Source organism: Clupea harengus, chromosome 12 (genome assembly GCF_900700415.2).
Source record: "Clupea harengus chromosome 12, Ch_v2.0.2, whole genome shotgun sequence".
In the NCBI taxonomy this organism is placed as follows: domain Eukaryota; kingdom Metazoa; phylum Chordata; class Actinopteri; order Clupeiformes; family Clupeidae; genus Clupea; species Clupea harengus.
The window spans coordinates 15,662,760-15,684,646 of record NC_045163.1 but is presented as its reverse complement, the minus strand read 5'-3'; the positions used below and the strand labels follow the sequence as shown (position 1 = coordinate 15,684,646).

The following is a 21,887-nucleotide window of genomic DNA, read 5'->3' as shown; positions in this document are numbered from 1 at the left end:
TGGTCACCAGGTTTACACACATCTCGGAAGGAATTTTGGTCCACTCCTCTTTGCAGATCCTCTCCAAATCCTTAATGTTGCGTTTTCAATGTCCTGGCTGAAGGAAGGAGGTTCTCGCCCAAAATTCCACGGTACATGGCCCCATCCATAGTCCCCTAGATGTGGTGGAGTCGTCCTGTACCCTTGGCAGAGAAACAGCCCCAAAGCATAATGTTTTCACCTCCATGCTTGACAGTGGGGATGGTTTTCTTGGGGTCATATTCAGCATCCTTCCCCCTCCAAACGCGGCGAGTCGAGTTGATGCCAAAGAGCTTGATTTTGGTCCCATCTGACCACATCAGATTCTCCCAATCCTCCTTAGAATCATTCAAGTGTTCATTGGCAAACTTCAGACGGCCCTGTACATGTCTTTCTTGAGCAGGGGGACCTTGCGAGCGCTGAAGGACTTCAAACTATTACGGCATAGTGTGTTGCCAATGGTTTTCTTGGTGACTGTGGTCCCAGCTGCCTTGAGATCATTCACAAGCTCCCCCTGTGTAGTTCTGGGGTTATCCTGCACCTTTCGGATGATCACCAATACTGCACAAGGCGAGATCTTGCATGAAGCCCCAGACCGAGGGCGATTGACAGTTGTTTGGTGTTGCTTCCATTCGCGAATTATCGCACCAACAGTTGTCTGCTTCTCACCAAGCTGCTTGCCGATGGTTTTGTAGCCCATACCAGCCTTGTGCAGGTCTACAATCTTATCTCTGATGTCCTTGGACAACTCTTTGGTCTTGCCCATGGTGGTGAGGATGAAGGTGTGAAGTATGATTCTTTGGACAGGTTTCTTTTATACACGTCACTAGTTGAGATCAGGTGTACCTTGTTAGGCAGAATAGGACTAATCTGTGTGCCTCATGGGCACATAACTGGTCTGTGGGAGCCAGAATTATTGTTGTTTGGTAGGGGATCAAATACTTATTTCCAGCGATCAAATTCAAATCAATTCATAACTGTTATAAAATGCAGTTTTCTGGATGTTTTTTGTTGATATTCTGTCGCTCACTGTTAAAATAGACCTACCATTACAATTACAGATCACACATTTCTTTGCAAGTGGCCAAACTTGCGAAATCGGCAGGTGGTCAAATACTTATTTTCCCCACTGTATATATGTGTGTGTGTGTGTGTATGTGTGTATATTACATGTGTATATTACATGTGTATACATATGTGTACTTTACTCATATATAAGTTCAACATCTGGCCCTGTGGTGCAGTCGCTACAACCTGGAGTTGAACTCTCTCAAAACTGTGGAGATGATAGTGGACTTCAGGAGGAGCCCCCCATCACTGCCCCCCCTCACCATACTAAACAGCACTGTGTCTGCTGTGGAATCCTTCAGGTTTCTGGGTTCCACAATCTCCCAGAACCTGAAGTGGGAGCCAAACATAAATACAGTCCTCAAAAAGGCCCAGCAGAGGATGTACTTCCTGCGCCAGCTCAGGAAGTACAACCTGCCTCAGGAGCTGCTGATCCAGTTTTATACTGCAGTCATTGAGTCTGTGCTCTGCACATCCATCACTGTCTGGTTTGGTTCAGCCACTAAACTGGACAGGAACAGATTACAACGGACAGTCAGGTCTGCAGAAAGGATTATTGGTGCCGACCTGCCCACCATCCAGGACCTTTATAACATCAGAGCCAGGAAACGGGCAGGGAAAATCATTGCAGACCCCTCACACCCTGGACATAATCTGTTCCAGCTCCTCCCCTCTGGCAGGCGCTACAGATCTCTGCACACCAAAACCACCAGACACAGGAACAGTTTTTTTCCCCCTTGCCGTCACTCTAATGAACAGTTGACAAATTATTATATTTTATTATTATATTATATATTATATTTATTTATTTTATCCTAAACTGTTGCATGCATTTTTTCAGTTTAAGTACATTGAGAGCAATTAAACCCAGAAAAAAATTCCTTGTATGTGGAAATGTACTTGGCCAATAAAGATGATTCTGATTCTGATATGTAGTAACACTTCTGTTTTCATTGTGATAAGGTGAAACTTTTGGTCTGAAAACCTGTAGACTTTTTTCATATGGTGAACAGGTAATAGCCTAACATTGGTTCTTCCTCATACTTGTCAGTGGATTTCTCAGAACTACATTTTGTTGCATACAATAAGAAAGTCGGTGCCAAACACCAGACACCAATTCCTGTCCTGTCCTAGCAGACTCAAGGTTCCTTGTATGTAAATGCAACTGCATTGCTGAGGGTGTGCACCACTTCCTGGTTCAATGTACCATAATCCCCTACTTCCTCCTGCGTGGGTGAGCCTCCAGGTAATAGGGCTTTGGTGCCTGGATCCCCCCGAAGACGGGTTTGAGGTCTGGCTTGCTCTTGCTCTTCGGCCAGACGAAGTGGAAACGGCGAAGCAAGGTGACAAGAATCAAGAAGAGCTCCATGCGTGCCAGAGCCTCACCCAGACACACACGAGGACCTACACAAACGGGACACACAACTCCACGTCATGAACAGTTTTTAGTGTAGTGCTTTGATGACGAAGAGGAAAATTTTTTTTATGGATATCCTCTGATTAGCCATTACATTTTCTATTCTATAGCCTTATCTTCACTGGGGTCTTAGTCTAACTCTATTTCTTTGTGCACGTAATTTCTTTGCTGTTAAGCACTTCGAGCTGCATTGTTTTGTATGAAAGGTGCTATACAAATAAAGTGTATTATTATTATTATTATTAGTTTCAGCCATATGACCCACCCATATAGGGACACTGATCATCTGATGCATCACTCACTAAAGCTCCAAACACAGTGAGCACAACACACACAAATAGGGTCAAGTCAAGAAAAAGTGTTTTTATGTAATGAATTGAACATAGGTGTGTTGATCACAACTGTACCTGCAGAGAATGCTAGGAAAGCTTCAGGCTTCACAAACTCCCCTCTGCTGTTGAGGAAGTGAGCAGGGAAGAATTCATGTGGACGCTCCCAGTGGCTCGCCTCATGTAGAACAGAGGTGAGGTTTGTGATGACAAGGGTGCCCTGGTGACAATCAGGACAGGAGACACACATATGAGAATGGTGGTTAAGACATAGGAGAGTGACCAGGCAGACAGCAATGACTGAAGAGTGATTGTAGAGTGGTGACCCCAATATCTAATCTATGTTGCACCTCAACCGTGGCACTCTTTCATCTTTTAATAGGCAAATTCTCGTTTGGGAATGGTAGTCGGGTAATTACCAAGGACCTGAACTGAGAGGCTGACATCATCTGAAAGCCAGCTGTGGACAGCGGAGTGGTCACACTGCTCACATCTAAGATATGACTATCCACCGTGGCATGCCTAGGGATTGTCTCAGCTTCTCCAGAAAAGGGTTAATAATTCTTTGTCGGTGGAATGTGAATAACCCTGGAAAAGGTCTGTAAAATTCATGTGTTCATTTTTGTGTAATATATATGATCACAGTGTGTTAAGACACATCATTATGGCCCCTTTCATATACAAGAACATAGAAAGAAATTAATGTATATGAAAATATATGACCTACTTTGCATTCTGAAATGTTTGTGCAAGCTATTTACCATATATTTATCATGCTAGTATTGTACAGAACAAATGTGATTCCTATGTTTTTGACAGACCCTTTCCCTTTCCTTTGCCAAAAGATAGTTCACATTTGAACTCCACAGCCATTCAAATGCACCCTGCCTTCACTGCTCATGAAGCAAAATTGGAGAATGAGTGTTGTTGATTGGCTGGAATTGTGTATTGAGTGGTCGTTCAATATAATACAATGTTTTATCTCTCACTATACCAAAGCGCTCACATCAACTGCTCGTCCCTGGAATTTCCACCGCCCTGAGGACAGGAAGTCACAGGTGTGGTGACGTAAATCGAACCCCTTTACCTGTGCTGTGTGACTCACCTGTGAGGAGTGACTCACCTGAGGGATGTGGTAGCCCATGAGTGTGGTGTTCCTGGTAGTGGCGTGGAAGACTCCCAGAGGGGCGATGTTCGCCAGGCGCTGGATCTCATGGATGGTTGCCATGAAGAAGGGCATCTGGTGACGATCATCGTATGAGACGTCAGGACTCTCCCCCAGGACAGAGTCAATCTCATGCTGGCAAAGCACTGGGGATTTGGGACAAGATGTTTTTATGACTAACATCAGCCCGTTAGCTTTCCTGTAGTTGCGGTACAGGTCACCCATATATGTGATAAGCATATAATTTCTTTTTTCACTGAAAATAATCTTAAACTGATCTGAAGCATACTCAATTTTTTTTTTTTTCTTGCCTCTATAGCGACCTGGAGTGGGTTACCCACCTTGAGCATCACGGTAGGTGGTAAGGTAGAGTAGAGCAGTGAGAATTGTGTTGGAGCTTGTGTCAGTTCCTGCAAAGTGGAGATCCAGCAGCAACATCACTAGGCGCTCCTCATCAAGGCAGGACCCCACCGTACCTCTCTGACAAAGACAAGAGGGATTAGTGCTTTAGGGGGAGTTCAGGAGGCAGCATTCTACTGAGTAAAACCTTTGTGTATGGGTAAAACCCTTAGACATTCTGTGTTTCCATCTCTGAGGCTGCACTGGGGCCATGGCTCCTACAGCCTCAGTTTGGCACAGGAGAGGGGCAGAGCTGAATCACGGCTGATTCACACAGATTCAAACTCTGGTCACTATAGTAATCCATTAATTTACACCGACTACTACTAAGAGACCCATTGACAAAGTTAATAGAGTACCACAGAGCTCTAGAATCTTCACCCATGACTTAAACAGCAGTGCCACACAGCCTACTGACTAACTGTGCTGCGCAGTTGATCCTTAAGTTGATTCTTAAAGGCTTTTGAGTCAATCAATCAATTTAATTCAACTATAGGCAGAAGTAAATTAAAAGTTCTGTTCAAGTAAGCATATAACCTTTACCTCCATCTAGTCATCAGAAAGGACTGATGGATTATAGATAGATGAGAATGATTGATGGATTATAAATAGATGAGAATGACGGGTTCAATGTAAAGTAAAAACAAAAGCATGACAGGATTTTTACTTCTTGGAATTGGAGTTTTCTACCCCTTACTGTGAACGATATTGCATGATATTAAGCGTATAGTGAGGAGGTGTCAAGATGAACACCAGACCTTCTCCATCTCATCCAAGTAGCAGTCGATGACATCTCGAGGTTCTCCCAGGACCCTCGTCTGCTTGTGTTCCGCTATGATATCTCTTGTGTGTTTCTTCAGGGCGTCATAGTTCTTAAAGATCTTCTGGAAGGGCAGGGGCAGTCTCCTCAGCAATGGGAGTGTATCATAGATCTTCAAAAACAGAACACAGAGCAGCCTCAGAGACCTACTCAATACATAGCTCCTATATTATTTACTATTTGTATATTATAATGAGAATAAGAAGAATAAAAATAATAACGATGTTTACCATGGCCCATGCACTGTTGGCAGCCTCTGCATTTTCTTTGAAGCTCTTGATGATGAAGGACAGGACGTTGTCTTCATAATCGTATCGGGTCCCAAATAGAATGGAACAGATGATGTTGGAAGCCGCGCTGTGGATCAGACCTTGGGGATTCACAGGTGTCCCTGTGTAGAAAATACCATACAGTCCATGAGTTAGCTCACTGCAGGAAGCCAAACGTTATGTTAAGAGTCTAATGGTGTAAAATATACAAGAATGGACAAGTATTTACATGGAAATATCCTGGAGCACATCCTGCATTCATAAGATGGTATCATTTAAAATGTCAAGTTAACTTGATGCGATATATTATAACTATCCTGAAGATGGTTGAAGTAGAGTGATCTTCGTCAAGTAATACTTTATCTACATTGAAGATTATAGTACAACAGATGAGTTACTGGCATTCTTCTCGAAATGTGAGCAGATGAAAGCGGTCTCCTTCAAAATCCTCTGCTCCATGGTGACTTTCCCCAGCCCAAAGTTCCGCATAGCGCTCAGGGCGAACCGCCGGTGCTCCTTCCACGCTGGCCCATAATCTGCCATAATCAGCCCTGGAAGTGGTTGTGTGTGTGTGTGTGTGTGTGTGTGTGTGTGTGTGTGTGTGTGTGTGTGAGAGAGAGACAGAGAGAGAGTGTGTGTGTGAGTAATATGTTACTAGATGATCTTCCCACTGTTTTCTCTCCTGATAAGATCAGTTGTGTTTGCAACATCTTTTAAACCAAAATATTTCAGCAGCTGGAGCAAGCAGCAGAAAGATCAATGACACATCAGTACTAAACATACCATACGGTCTTGTGTTGAACGCTTGTGGAAACAAACATCTTCATGCCCAGTGCAGGCTTTGTGAAATCTGAGCCATAAGAAGGCTTTTCCCTGAGAGTCTGTGAGGTGCTGTTGCAACACTAATCTGCTTCTGTGCACGCAAACAGCCACACCACACATCGCAGTCAATGTTCAATGAAGAACCATTTTACAAATATAGCTAGGATATACCTGAAAACCTAGTAAGACCTAAATGTCTAAACTTTAGACACTCATTAAGATTTCAGATAGTCTCTCTTCACCTTTAGAGTCTGTGACGTGGTTGACCATGAGTCCCTGTGGCCTTCCTGCAAAGTCTGTGGCTCGCATCATCAGTGCCTCCTTGACCGCCTGCAGGCCGTGCAGCATCACCGCCGGCCTCCTTCCCAGGAAAAGGCTGTACACGTTACCATAGCGATGAGCAATCTGGGGGTGAAACCACACCAAACAGGACCTCTAATGCAACAGGACAAGGCCTCTCTTCACACTGAAGTATGCATCGAGAGTCAAAGTTCATGGTCTAACTCAATACATTCAAACTATTGTGTACACAATATACTCCTGGTCCACAGAGACACTGCAAAAATGTCTATGTACACGAGCTATCCAGCACTGCCAAGTTGTACAGGCTACATGTAAACATGCCTAAAAGGTAAAGTTGGGGTGTCTTTCCCAAGAGCGTCATTGAGCAGACACCGTGGCTACTAAGAGAGGGTGCTTAAAAGGGTCTAGTAGAGAGGGTACTTGTTTAACAACGCTTAGGGGAAATGCACACCAGGTTAGGGTACCTCCTCTAGATTGTGTTCTGCTGTGAGGGTAGAGACTGTGCGGTACCTTATTTAGATCCGGCAGCGGGTTCTTCATGCTGAGTTGGAGCAGGTTCCCCAGTAGGGGGAAAGCAGGGGGTCCTGGGGGAAAGTTGGGGCCTCGTTGAGGAGTCACGAGCAGCACCAGCACCAGCACCAGCAACAGCACCAGCGCAGAGAAGGCCAGCCCCAGGTACAGAAGCCACCCCAACATTTCGTCCAGGCTGATCCACACAGCAGACGTAAGGAAATAAAATAAGCAGCTAGCACTTCAGTTAGGCTCTATTCCACTCCTCCAGCTTAGCTCTCCACCTCTCCTCCCGTTAGCACGTGTGGGATTAGCCAGGAGAGGGCAGGGGTGGGAGATGGGGGTGGGTTGGGGTGTGTAGTCCAGTCCACAGCCGAGCTTAATGCTGGAGAACACGGCTAATCAGTTTCCCTAAGAAAATCTTTTGATTAGCTTCAAAATAGCCAATTCCAACCTTAAAGAATTCCCTTTGGGCAACAAAAGCTTTCCTGACGTTTATATTTCTTCATTTTAGTAGCAAATCATTAAACTAAAATGTATTGCTACAAACAAAGGCTGGTCTAACAAAAACACTTGACCCCTGTGCACTTAACACACAGGTGACACCATGGAGGGAAAATGATCAAGATAAAAAGAAAACAGAATCGTACAGTTGTGAGCTTGTCATTTATTGTCAAAGAAGTTATCATGGTTACTTGCACTGATAATCACGCAATACAGTAAACCGCTTTTTCTAAGGCTCACTAGAGAAGTGACTGGGTTAAACATACAGTATATCTTATTGGCAATTAGATATGTTTAGTACATTCTCCTCTACAAGATGTTCATGTACAATATACAAGTTAAAAAATAGAGTTTGTCTGCATTGAGTTCAACATTTTTTTCTGTAACCATTTTTTTAAGGATGATGCATTTCACATTAGGCATTCTGTGTTTATAGTTTTATGTATTAGATGGTGTTTTTGAAGACCATTAATTTCCCAGTAGAGAGACAGAGATGTTGAGAGAGAGAGAGAGAGAGGGAGAGATAGAGAGTGTGTGAGAGAGAAAGAAAGAGAGAGAGAAAAAGTGTAGTATTATTAGCAATATGAGTGTGTGTAAATGTTTCGGTATGTAAGAGAAGGGAGCTGATGTCTATTCAACAGCTGTATTCCCTTATACACATATACATATACACACACACACACACACACACACACACAACAGCACAAACCATGAACACTTCTGACGAATACACACCCTTTCGCTCTCTCTGTCACACACTCACTACAGTACAATGAACAGACACACAAGCAGATCCACTGGACACAGAGCTACCCCACACCACCCCACCATTGCCCGGGGCAGTTCCCTTACCCAGGGAAGAGTAACATACACACTAGGCTTGTTTGTACACACTACCAATTAAATGACAAAAACTCTAAGTCACAATCTCATAATTGTGCAGCAATCATAAAACAAGAATCAGTGAGACAGGCTGGTCGGTCAGGTGTTAGTTTTGGCCCCAGGGTACAGTGTGTATGCCCTGGTAAGTTTGAAAGTTTGTAGGAGAGCTTCAACAGCACGTGAAGTGTCAAATTAAGTTTAGTGTGTGTGTGCACCCGTGTGTGTCCGCCTGCGTTTTGGATGGGGGGCACAACTGGCCTGCAACTATGACGAAGGGGCGGGCACACACACACATACACACACACACACACACACACACACACACACACACACACACACACACACACTAGTCATGACCTTTGTACGAACTGAACCAGCCCACAGCAACACCGGGTTTTAAAGCCCAAAGACCTGAGGCATCTATTATAATCTGCCCCCCTCCCCCCATGGACTCTTCTTTTAGGATCGCTTTAAAAGACTGCAGAAAGCATAGAACTTGTTTCTTTGGAGAACCTCTACAAAGGCATCAGAGTTCTCCAACTCATAACAGAGTCCTCCAGGTGCCCCAGAACCACCATCAGTGTATGTGTTGGTGGGGGAGTTACACACGTGGGGGGGGGGGGGGGGGCTGATGGGCACACAAGTGAAATGCTGTGGAATCACTCATATTACATATTTAACAGAGCAAATAAGGACAACATCCACACTTTTAAATGACTGACGTGGAATAAACACTTTTGCAATACTGCAGTTGAAATAACACACTCCAGCGTTTTTAAACAGAAAACTGATAGAGTGCTGAGTTGTAATCTGCTGAGAAACAAACACACAGACACACACAGATACAGGGCAGAATCTCAAGTGCCACACACGCACGCACGCAAGCACACGCACACACACACACACACATGCACACACACACACACGCACTGCAGACCGATAAATCAAGTGTTAAAGACAAGAAACAGGGCACGTGAGAATACAGGGCACATCTGATCATTACAAATCAAAATGAAGTCATCCATCATAGAGTGCTCATTGTGGCCAAGGCCACCGACCAAAACAACCGAACGTGGAAATGCTGCCAGAGCTCAAATGTGCGTTCACTTTCTAACAGTGATTCTGGGCTTTAAGTTCATGTGGTGATTTAAATGGAAAAAAAAATAACAAACAAAAAGTACAAAAACTGAGTAGAGTTTTTAAAAAGAGTAAAAGGGTAAGGCAGCCAGCTGTAAGGTGGGGGTTGGGAGACGGGCGTGAGAGGGTGGAGTCAAAGACCCAAAGTGTGAGTATGGGGCTCATAGCTGAGAGGGTCTTGTTACAGCCTCATCCTGATTCAAGTAGTGCATTCTCAGGGGACAGCCATAAGACTGCCTCTAAAAGTCAAACACCCAAACCCCTCTAGGGCCCAAAACAAACCCACTCTCTGGCTTCTAAAGCAAGTTGTCTTTTGACCCCTTGGGTTGGGAAAGACATTGGGCTGAAACGAGGGAATGTACAGGACTGACGGCCCAAGGGCATCCTCGCTGCTGGGTCACCAACCACCAAGCGAACGCTCGGCCTACACAAATACCCCCCCCCCCCCCCGCTCTCTGGCTCCACCTGCTGGCTAAAGCACAGACTAGAGGCCTCGGATGGTCTTGATAGGAGGAAAGGCTGCCATAACCTCCACACCATGACCTTTACCAACACTAGATTAAGTAACAGAATACTAAACACTTATGTTCATTAAAAAGAAAAAAAAAAAACAATAAGAATAAAGAGAGAAAACAAAACAAGGTATTCTACAGAACTCCCTTTGCCCACCAGGGGGCGTCCTCTGCCTGCTCCCATTAAGACAGGCTGAGGCGAAGGGATGGCAGAGGCGCGGAACGTCAGCTAACTCCGCTAACGTTTATTTTTTTTGGCACAGGCCTCCTCCACTGAGCTCTCCCTCATTGTTCCACAGAAAACTATTCTAACGCATCTTCCTTTGGTTAAAAAATAAACAGGAAATTAGAGAGAGAGAGAGAGAGAGAGAGAGAGAGAGAGAGAGAGAGAGAGAGAGAGAGAGAATGAGATAGAAAAAGAGAGAGAGAGCGCAAAAGCTTTTCCACACTTGCAAGATGCAGCCTGGATCAAATTTCTCCAAAGCCAATTGGTAACTTTAGAGGGCCATAATGTATGTCTCTGTGTGTGTGTGTGTGTGTGTGTGTGTGTGTGCGTGTGTGTGTGTGTGTATGTGTGTGTATAAGGCTCGGTGATGTTCACAGTGGTTTCAGAGTGTGTGGAGAGGCTGGGTCCAGCTCCAGGCACTGATCTCAGACCAGGTGTGGCTTCCGTTTTTACTCGTCATGTTCATGTTCTGTGTGGTCATGATCTCGTCAGGCGGTCAGGTGTGGCAAAAACGCTTTGTGTCTGGACACACACACACACACACACACACACACACACACACACACACACACACACACACACACACACACAGAGACAGACAGACACCACAGGACAAGAGTAAGCATTCATGTAAAGAAATATCTGTGCAAGATCATCTACTAACTAGCAATGTGATACACTTTTCAGCACAAGCATCTCAGTTACATGTTGCTTAAAACCTATAACCCGATTTGATAAAACTCCCCTGGTATGAGTCAACACTGGGACAAACTTACCACTGTGTTAGTTAAGTTTAGTTAATACGGTTTACTTGTCAGGTACCAAGTACAAAATACAACAGGCTCTGATGAGAACAGATGTGTTGCTCAAGATATTTAGTTACCGGCTCATTTCCACACGTAAGCAAAACCCCTTGAGTGAAAATCTTCAATAGAACTTCTATAGAGTTCAACAGGAACCCAGTTCTGTGTTGTGGAGTTGCAGGGTTGTGGTGGCGGTTACCTGTTCAGGGGAACAGCAGTCGGCTTTCATCTGAAGCTCTTCTGCTGCTGCATCAGACCCACGTTCTCATACACCCTGGAGCTGTCATCCCGCATGCTGTACATGCCACACACACACACACACAAGCAGGAAGAGACACAAATATACATGTATATTAGTAATATTCATGTAGTTATTCATACTGGTGGGGAAAAGTTCATTTGTGTATGTATACTTCTGTGAGTGAGTGACTTGTTTACAGTTGTATGTGTGACTCACTCTGGGCAGGTTGCCATTGGAGTGCAGGGTGACTACTGTGTACTATTGAGTATAAATGTGTGTGTGTGTGTGCACATGTGTGTCCGCAGCAGTAAAGTGGCTCACTCTGTGAATAGGAATGCTGAACAGGAGTGGCAACGTGTGTATACTTGTGTCTGCGAGACATACTGTGTGTATGTGAGCGTGTGTGTATGTGAGCATGTGAGGGTGTGTGTATGTGTGCCGGAGTGTCTGACTCACTCTGGGCAGGTTGGCATCGGGGTGCAGGGTGGCAGTGGGCTCTGGTCGCCCCCCGACAGGTCAGACAGAGAGTACTTGATGTTGGTGTATTCACGGCCTTTAATCTTACTCTTCTACAAGAGACACACACAGACAGCCGCTCAGTACCAGGCCCACACCATAGGATTTTCCTCATTGCATAACAAGTCAAATATGTCCATATCCAGCATATCTTTTAACTAAAACTTGATTTCAAAAACATTAGCCAGACAGATGCAAAATCTATGGTAAAATCCAAGTAGCTTCATGCTTAAGTTTGGGTTTGGACGTAATATGCTTAACAGCTAAGCTACAATGTACATTAACTATAAAGACCATGAACAGTGTTGCACTGTACACCACAATATAATAACACAATATAATAACACACACACACACACACACACACACACCTGCTCCTCCTCGATGCGGCGCTGGAGCGTCTCAATATAGTGCTGGACGGCCATGTAGATGAAGCGATACTGAGCCTCTGTCTGGACCATTCCTGAGCGCTGGGAACGGACCATTTGGATGGTCTTAGGCACATCGATATCACAGTCCACCCCTGCACAATATACAAACATATGCACAAATGTACCAGAATGCAAGAAATCATTTGCACATGCTTACCAAATCACCTTGTGTCCTCCATGACATGTGTGACCTTTAAAAACTATGTGTGTCAAATATTTTCTGAACACGACACACAAACTCCTGTATCAAAGGAATTGCCTCACACACGATCATTGTTGCCAGTCAATGTCTCACTCACCTTTCTCTCTGATGATGTCAATCAGGATGTCGATCACAATGAACGTTCCAGTCCTTCCAATCCCAGCACTACAGATAGAGGGAGTGATGGAGAGGGAGATGAAAAGGAATAATTCTTTGCAATGGGAATGCAACAGAAAAACAGCACTGTGTCAAAAATGACGGCATAAAATCCTGTGGTCATTCCTTGGGTGTCATTAATCCACAAGTAATGAGGTTTTCCTGTCGATCCCTGGCGACCACGTTTTCCACTTCTCCCTGCATCTATCACACTTGACCAGCTACATCTGGTGCAGTTACATAATGAGTGAAATGTAGCAGTACTGAATTCTGGCAGGTGTGGATGAACAGAGATGGTCAATAAATATCCATCGAAGGGGTACCCCAGATTCAATGACTGAGACACTCTATGTTTCAGAGGCAGCAGTGTTGCACTGCATGGAGGCGCTGAATTTTAGCAGTAAGGTCAGTAGAACAATTAACAGTCAGTCAGTAGTTTCAGCACTGACCTGCAATGCACCACAATAGGCCCTGGCTCCAGGTTGCTCTCTTCTTTCAGGTTCACCTCCTCCAGGAAGTCCAGCACGCCGCCTGGGTCCGCCGGTACGCCGTGGTCTGGCCAGGCCCGGAAGTGATACTGCCACACGGCGCGCTCGGTGTTGCCCTAGTTACACACATGCAAACAAACACACACAAAATCATCTCAAATCCTACCAAAGCATATTTTTGATTACCCCCCCCCCCCCTGCATCTGACTTTGTACAGCTTCTATTACATTGACACTGAACAGTAGCCAGTCTGGCACTGTGGGACAGATGTCTTACCTGTCCCACCTTGGACAGCTTCAACTCTCTGAGGGTGTAGTCATGTGCTGTTGTCTCCTTGACGTTGCGCACACGCATGGCTCCGTACTCCTTTAGGGCATTCATGTCAGGCCAGTACTTCACACACTTACTCTGTAGACAGAGACACACACACACACACACACACACACACACACACACACACACACACACACACACACACACACACACACACACACACACACACACACACACACACACACACACACACACACACACACACACACACACACACACACACACACACACACACACACACACACACACACCAGATTTTAGAGGCGTGCAGCAGAAGACCTGACCCCTGACACCTAAAAGTTCGCACCAGTTACAATAATTTGGCAGCCACTTTGGGGCCAAGCACATCCTCGTCATCAGGCAATATGACAAGTGCTGGCCATATTCTAGATTTCGTCAGCACTAAGTCTGCAACAGTAACACTAAATGTGGGCATTTTGCATTACCCGCGGACCAAGCTCTTTTATTAGGAGACTTCACAGCGACATAAATGTCATCACTCGTCACTGCCATGCTGGTTGAACTACTGTACGTAATGTCAAATTCATCCACATGTGATGAGTCGAGAACAATGTCAGAAGTTGAAGCAGCACCTTTCCCCGCTCCACTTCCTTGGTCGTCATGACGATGACGCGGGAGTTCTCCTGGAAGACCATCCTCCAAAAGTCGGCGATGGTGTTCTGCAGGCAGCCCTGTGTGGCGATGTAGCTCTTCTTCATCTTAGCGTTGTTGCATTTAGCATCCAACTCCGGCTGTCAGAGGAGAACACAGAGAAAAAGAGGAAACACATCACATATCATGTGACAACATAGCAAGAATCAGTAGAGCAGGAGAGAATCTCACAAAAGAAGATTTCTGGGATAGCCAGATAATTGTGTGCCGCAATCTGGATCCCATTCTGCCTTTTTTATTGGTGCAGACATCCTGATAACTAACTATTCCCGATTTGAGACGCCTTAGGTGTGATTATACTGAAGTGTTGTCTGGTATATATGGGTAGACTAGAAAAGGGAAGTGACATTGGTTACTAGGTTACCATGATGATGTTGGCATTGATGTAATCCATGCCAGCTTCACTGGGGTCCCCGTCTCTCAGGACGACCCGCGTGTGATCAACTGTGATAAGAGACAGAAAAACAGCGTCAAACACAAAGGAAGATAAAACAGCACACCAAACACACAGGCACACAAACACATATATATAATATAATATATATACTGTATATATTGTAGGACCGACAAAGACTGTTAGCATATCCAACAACTAGCAACACATGCAAACACCCACAAAGAGACACAAAGTACACAAATAACCGTCTGCATCACCCCAACAGATACACATACAGCCACATACATACCAACAAGTGGATGCTGAACAGATAGAGCCAAATACAACTACTTAACCTTAAAAACACACAGTTCTATGCATGTCTTTGCTTTGGAGAGACAGAGAGAGAGACAGACAGACAGACAGGTTGATTGTGTACTCACAAGGCAGGATGTTCTTGTATCTGTTCTTGTTTTTGTTCTCCGCCCGTTGCCCTTCTTTTCGGCTGTACAGCAACTTGCACTCCTGTTGTTGCAGAGTCTGTGCCAGTGTGCAGGGGGAGGAACCTCAGCGTTGTGGCCATTTAGGTACATGTGCAATACTAGTACGTTATGATTGTGTGCATGCACTGATTTAGGGGGGGTTCTGGCCCTGGGCTCTGCAAAGCGCTTAGAGACCATTCTATTGTTTTAGCGCTATATAAATACAATTGAATTGAACTGTATTTAGAAACATGCATGTGTATTTGTTTGAGTCGGAGTATATGTTTTTTAGAGATATCTATGTGTGTTTGGTGATTTAGGTGTATGGGTCTGTCTGTCTGTGTCTGTGTGTGTGTCTGTGTGTGTGTGTGTGTGTGTGTGTGTGTGGTGTGTGTGCGTGTCTTACCTCAAACTCCTCCCAGAAGCCCTGCTTCACCTTGTCGGTGGTCTCGGCGAGTTTGCTCAGCTCCCTGACCCGGCTCTCGATCTCTGCTGCATTGATGCGTGTCGTGTTCAGGGGCTACAAAAGGCCAACAGGACATTAGCTGTTCAGTCATCTTGAGTCTATCCTTTCATCAGTTCCTCAAGTCTGACACATTTGTATCACTATGTATGGAGGAAAGTCATTAAAGGTGCAGTATGAAGGACTAGCAGAAATGGAATACAGTATTCATAATTATGGTTTTCGCTAGTGTAACTTTGCATCGTAGTGTTTTCGTTAGCTTAAAATTAGCTCTTCATATCTACATAGGGAGCGGGTCCTCTTCCACGGAGCACACCATGTTATGCCACCATGTTTCTACAGTAGTCTAGAAAGGACAACGCTGGTTCTAGAGAGCCTTGAAGTGTCTTTGCATTGAAGTGTCAGTTTGAATTTGGTAGCACTATTGCACCAGTTGGAGGACGAAAAAGAAGGAAGAAGAGGAATCAGTGGTTGCTGGTGCAGGCTAACCGTTTTGTGTTGTGAGAAGTTTGAGAACCCAAATTTTGACAAATGGAGATACAGATTATTTAGCACAAGAAAAAGCAAGGGAGCATGAATCCTCGTCTTCAAAAAAGCATAAATATGAAGCAAAATGAAATCAGGACAAACAACATCAGAAAACAAGGATGAACATTGGCGTGGCCTTTCCCAGATGGAAATCGCTAACTAGGGAAAAATATTTTCAGAGTGATGAAGTTACTGTACTGCTGGACAGGTCATTTAGCTACCATTCTAAATGGAATTTGTTGTTTGATAGCTTTAGCTATAACATGACCATGAGCATAGTTACCAACATAAGCAACCTTTTTCCCCTGTGTCAATGTTGAAAAATATTATATTATAATAATTACTACCAGGATTGTAACTTTACATATATGCGCCAAAACTAGAATTTATCTTTGTTATTTAGACTCAAAAGACCCGGTGAAGTTACTGAGATCAGCCCACAGCTGCTGAAAATTATTGCTAAAAAAGTATAAAGTAAACAAAAAAAGCTTTGAAGCTCATGTCAGCCAACAACTAACACAGCCAAACTTCATAATTTACAGTACATAGAAGCTATGACCTACAGTTTTACAGTCTAAATAACTAAATACAATTTCTAAATATCTATCTAAAGTAACCAAATTACCTGACGCGTGAAAAAAAAGGGATGAGAGCTGGGTTTTCAGTTGGTTGTAATCTGCAACCTCACCAGTAGATGTCACTAAATCCTACACAGTGTTCCGTTAATACTCCATGACTATGTTGTACACTGTTCCTTCAAACACAGATCATGAAAGGTACATAAAAACATTCATTCTCTGTGGTGCCACTGTGGTGACCCAATTCCCCCTTAAATAATTGTCCTCTTGCGTAACCTCAGACAAATATGCTTTGCCACTGGCAAAGTCATGCAACATTCACATGTTGTTCCGTGTCTGCTGACGTGGTCATCTCCTGTTGGGATGATCTGCCTTAGCTGCAGGCGTGAGGTCATTGCATATTCACTGTCATCCTTTTTCTCTGATGTAACCGGACTCTTTTTTTATGCAAATCCATGTCAACCCTGACTTCCCAAATTTACAGCAAGCAGTCTTGAAGTTGCTTGAAATGTTTGCTGTTAGCTTGCTAGTTTTAGACCAGTGGTTCCCAAACTTTTTTCAGTCCCGTACCCCTTCAGACATTTAATCACCCTCTGTTGAAAAAAAAAAAGTTTTCCTTTTCACCTTTTACATTAATTCCGTTTCGGCTCATTTTGTTCACCCAGAGGTAGATTGATGGCTTAAAATGAGTGAATAATATGTGCCACAAGTGACCCAAACCTTCTAAGGTTGTTGTTTGCCAGGCATCAACAGAACAGAAGACTAAAAAAAACATTATTTGCAGGCGATTGGGAAGATGCGCGAATTAATTTGACAGGCTACGGAGGTCTGTGTTGAATAGGGGGGCGTGGCCGGAGCGGAGTTCAGCACAGACGTGACATTTTCTCAGTGGTTTTGTTTTCTAATTAATGCTTGTTCATCGTTGCGATCGTTGTTGTGTTTATAAGAAAGAAATACAGCCTTGCAGGACAAAATACAGGGGAATTTGGGCGATTTTGATGCACAAAATGATGTTTCCGTCTGAAAGTTGCAATTCTGCGAATTCCGTCCGTTTTCTGTTATCGCGGACATTTTCTCCCCGCGTACCCCCTGAACCACTTCACGTACCCCTGGGGGTATGCGTACCCCAGTTTGGGAACCGATGTTTTAGACAAACAAACAAACAAACAACTCCATACGGTCACTTAAAGGCTGTGTTAAGCTTTCATGAGTACCTGTTTGAGCTGCAGAACCGTACCCAGGGTTTCCACCATGGGGTTCTTCTTGTAGTGCTCCACCAGGTCTGTCAGGGTGTCAAACTTCTCACCACCTCCAACGTCGTACTTCAAGTCATGCTGCTTAGACACATGTGCACAGAACTGGCTTACCTCTTGCTCCCAGTATAAAACAAAAACCCACATCCTTCACAGTGATTTATACAGGGTTCTTGTTTTTCCCTGTCCTGGACACATTTGTCTTGTCATTTGGAATAAGCATGAGCTGCAGTCTCATGTCTCTGGTCAAACACATGCATGGGCTTAGTTTATTCCTTGCCTTTTACACACCCAGTGAGAATCATACAAGGTTCGTTTATCATTACAGACAATTTTGTCTTGATATGCAGAATAGCCTCGAACTAAGTAATCCAATTTGTACACACATGACCTGTATTTAAACTCATTTGTAAAGCAGTGTTTACAAATTAGCTCCACTTAGTTCCAATGATATGGGTTCTGGGAAACAGTATTATGTAAGTAGTATGTGCAGACTATCTAAATGCAAAGTGCAACAATTCAATTCAATTCAGTCTAATCCATCTCACAGCTACATGTTCCATAGTGCTCACGTCAAGCATGGCTATGGATTACAAATACAAGGTATATCACAAATACTACCAACATTTTTTGCTACATGCCCATTCCTACTAGTCATAAAGCTACACTCCACATCCTCCCTTACTGCAATCAGACACTGCCATACACTACCAATTAATACATAGCCACTGCCATACACTACCAATTAATACATAGCCACTGCCATACACTACCAATTAATACATAGCCACATCCACACATAAACAAGACACTGCCATACACTACCAACTAATACATAGCCACATCCACACGTAAACAAGACACTGCCATACACTACCAACTAATACATAGCCACATCCTCCCTTACTGCAATCAGACACTGTGTTACGTGCACACTGCCATACACACTGCCACACACTACCAACTAATACATAGCCACATCCACACGTAATCAAAGACAAACACAGAATTTCACTTACTATTGCAGACTTTAAAATGCAATATTCCCTTTTCTACACCTGACAAAGAAACAACAGAATTGAAATGACTAGGGCTAGGCTACGCTACATTACTACTGCTGCTGGCGTACTGACCACACACTCTGCTGCAGACAGACGTTGTCCTTAGCCACACTTACATTTCTGCAGTAGACGCAACTACACAGTCTGTGCTGTGTCAACAGTTACTAATGCTACACCCATTGCAGTCATGGGTGTGTTCGCTGAGAATTTTAAACTACACCCTTGATTTTACTTTCGCCTTCCTTTCCTTATACAGCCAAAAGAGCAAGCGCGCGCACACACATACACAAACAGTCTCTGTGTATACATGTGTGCGACTCTGGTGTATACGTAACAGTCAAAAGAGCGCACACACACACACACAGACAGACAGACGGACGGACGGACGGACGGACAGACAGACAGACAGACAGACAGACAGACAGACAGACAGACAGACAGACAGACACACACCAACTGTGTGTGTTACGCACCTGGCAGCGGATCATAACATGGGTGACTTTTGGCTTGCCGTCGCTAGTGTCCGTCTTGTCGTCGCCGGTGCGTACAGACAGGACGAAGTCGCCAGGATGGCTCTGGCTCTCGCGCACCAGGAAGCTTCCGTTCTTGCCCTTCTCAGTCAGGAGCTTCTCCGCCTCACGGCCTGACAGGTGCCCATGGAACCACCTGTGGGGGGAGAGGTGGCAAGATCAGAGAGGTCTCCCTCAAACAGTTGAACAACACTCATCTACTTTTTTGGAAAGCATGTTTTAAGATTTTTTTTTTATCCAGCATGGGGACCACATAACAGAAAAACACACTTAAAGAAAAAGACTGCCTTCTCTAAAGCTACGGTGAAAAATTGGTTAAATAAGAGACTGACCGTTCAGACGTGGGGTCTGCGCAGTTGAGGGGATACTTGAGCTCGATGACGTCCCCATTCTTTTCCTTCAGCTGCCCATGATGCTCCATGTAATACTGCACAAGCTCAGCCAGCGTGGCAAACTTCTCCCCTCCGTACAGGTCGTAGTAGTCGCCTGTGTTCTGGATCTTGATGTGAGTGACTGCCCCATTTCGCCTGAACAACACACGGGTTGAACAAAATAACTAAATCATATTTAGGGTCGGACAAAAATCAGCTATTGACTGTTTTAAGCTGTAATGTTAATATATTATCCTCCTAAGGTCGCACAGTTCAGCTTCAGGTGTAATTAAGTTGGATGGGGTGAGTGAGGGGGGGTAGTTTCACCTGAAAGATTGTGGTGGTCTTTGGATGGGCTTACCAGAGCGACAGGTACAGGGATGCTCACCTCACAGATAGCGTGAAGTCACCAGGGTTGCTCTTGCTGGGCCTGGCCAGGAAGCTGCCATCCACCCCCCGCGTAAGCAGTAGGTTCTCGGCCTCCACTCCAGTGATGTTTGGGTGGAACCACCTGATGAAGTATCACACTCTGGATCACATCAGAACCTCAGCTTGCACAGTAACCCGCCCTTCTGACGCCCTCTTATCACAGAGGTCTCGCATCCAGACATGCAATTATACACCAAACATAACTACAGACCTCTTACTTGTCCCATGTGTTTTTACCATATTAAACGTACGTCCAGTACCACTCACTGTATAAAGTCTGACATCTACCAGTGCGAGGTATTTCTTTCAACATTCCACTGATCCACACTACTGTAGAACCATCCACAAAAATGCAGCAAATGAGCCACTAGCGCAATTATTTCAACTACCCAGCTAACTAGCAAGCAAACAGTACTGTATATACTGTAACCGCAAGCCCGTAGCTTGCATATTGACAATCAGACTATCGGTCTTTTTTTTCTTCTTCAGATCGTAGCCTGTGTCAAAACTTACGTTACTTATACATCTAAGTTTGCAACCTAATGTCAACTCGCTGAAATCCACTGTTGGGTTAAGAGTGAGGCGTGCTAAATAGGGTAGCGTCCGAAACAAATTAGCTTGACCATAACAAAACTAGCTAGCCAAGTTGCAACTTCTGAATAGCTGTACTAAACTATCTAACTACATAACCTATGAGGTCGACTGCTAGCTACCCTGTCAACCCTGACTAGAATGGGGGGACACTAATATTATAACGGCCGCTCATGTTGGAACAAGCTTTGATCAACCAGAGTTGGCCAGTATATCAAAACAAAGTAACTACTGAGCTAGCTAGTTAGCTACATTTGTACGTGATGCCTCATAGACATGTATATATGTCTATGTGATGCCTTCCCTATATTGGCTAGCTAACAAGCTATAATGGCTAACTAACATTAGCTGATTCCGCTAGCTAACATGTTCGCTACCCAGATATTTTTTAAGAAAACACAAACGAAGGGAACAACGGGCCTGTAGAGAAAACACTCTTGCCAAGGCTACCTACGCGACTAACGATAGTACCCAACAGTAACAAGTTTGCGGCACAACAAAAAGTACAAAGGGTACCATCACTGCACCATTTATGAGTCTTTTTCGTTTTCTAAAATCTTACCTACGAGATGTCATCTTTTTCTCGCCTCGTCTTCGACTTGGAGAGTTGCTTCAACTTCGCTAACTGTTGACAACTTTGTTTTCGTACCGCCGTTTATGTCCAGAGAAATTGCCACATAAGGCTAAATGCCCGCTCAGAACGGGTTGTGGTAGAGTGACATTTGTTGAAATTATAAAGAAACAAAAACGCTTAGGCCTCGGCCTCAGAGACCACAGCAAGTCGATTTTTAAACGTCACCAAATATGCGACAATTCTGAAGTTTGACCTGCGCAGTAGAACCACCGAGAGCAGCATACTGCAACCTAAAAACTCATGTGAAGCTGTGTGGTGCAATGCAATGTGTATACGTATTACCAAAAGTTATAGCCGGTTGGTATTTTAGGTGTAGTTTTCAAAATGAGGTTAGGGACTTATAATTGAATTTCATTTAATTTCATTTA

At 44.3% G+C, this 21,887-nt stretch overlaps 2 protein-coding genes across 2 annotated transcripts; both read right to left on the bottom strand.

Annotated features, from left to right (window-relative positions):
• Positions 1 to 1,953: 1,953 nt before the first annotated feature.
• LOC105899772 (cytochrome P450 2D14-like) lies at positions 1,954 to 7,677 on the bottom strand. Its single transcript, XM_031577259.2, has 9 exons — positions 7,121 to 7,677; positions 6,550 to 6,712; positions 5,884 to 6,036; positions 5,447 to 5,607; positions 5,155 to 5,328; positions 4,339 to 4,477; positions 3,956 to 4,143; positions 2,911 to 3,052; positions 1,954 to 2,490 (listed from the first exon to the last, which is right to left on the bottom strand). The coding sequence occupies exons 1-9, from the start codon at positions 7,304 to 7,306 to the stop codon at positions 2,303 to 2,305; spliced, it is 1,494 nt and encodes a 497-aa protein (XP_031433119.1). The 5' UTR covers positions 7,307 to 7,677; the 3' UTR covers positions 1,954 to 2,302.
• Positions 7,678 to 7,767: 90 nt separating this feature from the next.
• Positions 7,768 to 21,698, bottom strand: ptpn11a (protein tyrosine phosphatase non-receptor type 11a). Its single transcript, XM_031577258.2, has 16 exons — positions 21,448 to 21,698; positions 20,254 to 20,376; positions 19,827 to 20,021; positions 19,438 to 19,630; positions 17,865 to 17,984; positions 15,488 to 15,601; positions 15,043 to 15,139; positions 14,588 to 14,667; positions 14,145 to 14,303; positions 13,495 to 13,626; positions 13,180 to 13,334; positions 12,672 to 12,739; positions 12,313 to 12,464; positions 11,882 to 11,994; positions 11,384 to 11,479; positions 7,768 to 10,903 (listed from the first exon to the last, which is right to left on the bottom strand). The coding sequence occupies exons 1-15, from the start codon at positions 21,459 to 21,461 to the stop codon at positions 11,410 to 11,412; spliced, it is 1,785 nt and encodes a 594-aa protein (XP_031433118.1). The 5' UTR covers positions 21,462 to 21,698; the 3' UTR covers positions 7,768 to 10,903; positions 11,384 to 11,409.
• Between the last annotated feature and the right edge of the window lie 189 nt (positions 21,699 to 21,887).

Bases quoted from the DNA above. Each gene is read 5' to 3' on its own strand.
- LOC105899772 (XM_031577259.2), bottom strand. From the start codon at position 7,306: ATGTTGGGGTGGCTTCTGTACCTGGGGCTGGCCTTCTCTGCGCTGGTG. The intron at 6,037-6,549 runs GTGAAGAGAGAC...AACCACTTCCAG, and splicing joins CCACGTCACAGACTCTAAAG to GGCTGATTATGGCAGATTAT. The intron at 3,053-3,955 runs GTGAGTCACTCC...GATTGTCACCAG, and splicing joins TGGGCTACCACATCCCTCAG to GGCACCCTTGTCATCACAAA.
- ptpn11a (XM_031577258.2), bottom strand. The intron at 12,740-13,179 runs GTCAGTGCTGAA...CTCTATCTGTAG, and splicing joins CCTATTGTGGTGCATTGCAG to TGCTGGGATTGGAAGGACTG. The intron at 12,465-12,671 runs GTGAGTGAGACA...TATATTGTGCAG, and splicing joins TGACATCATCAGAGAGAAAG to GGGTGGACTGTGATATCGAT.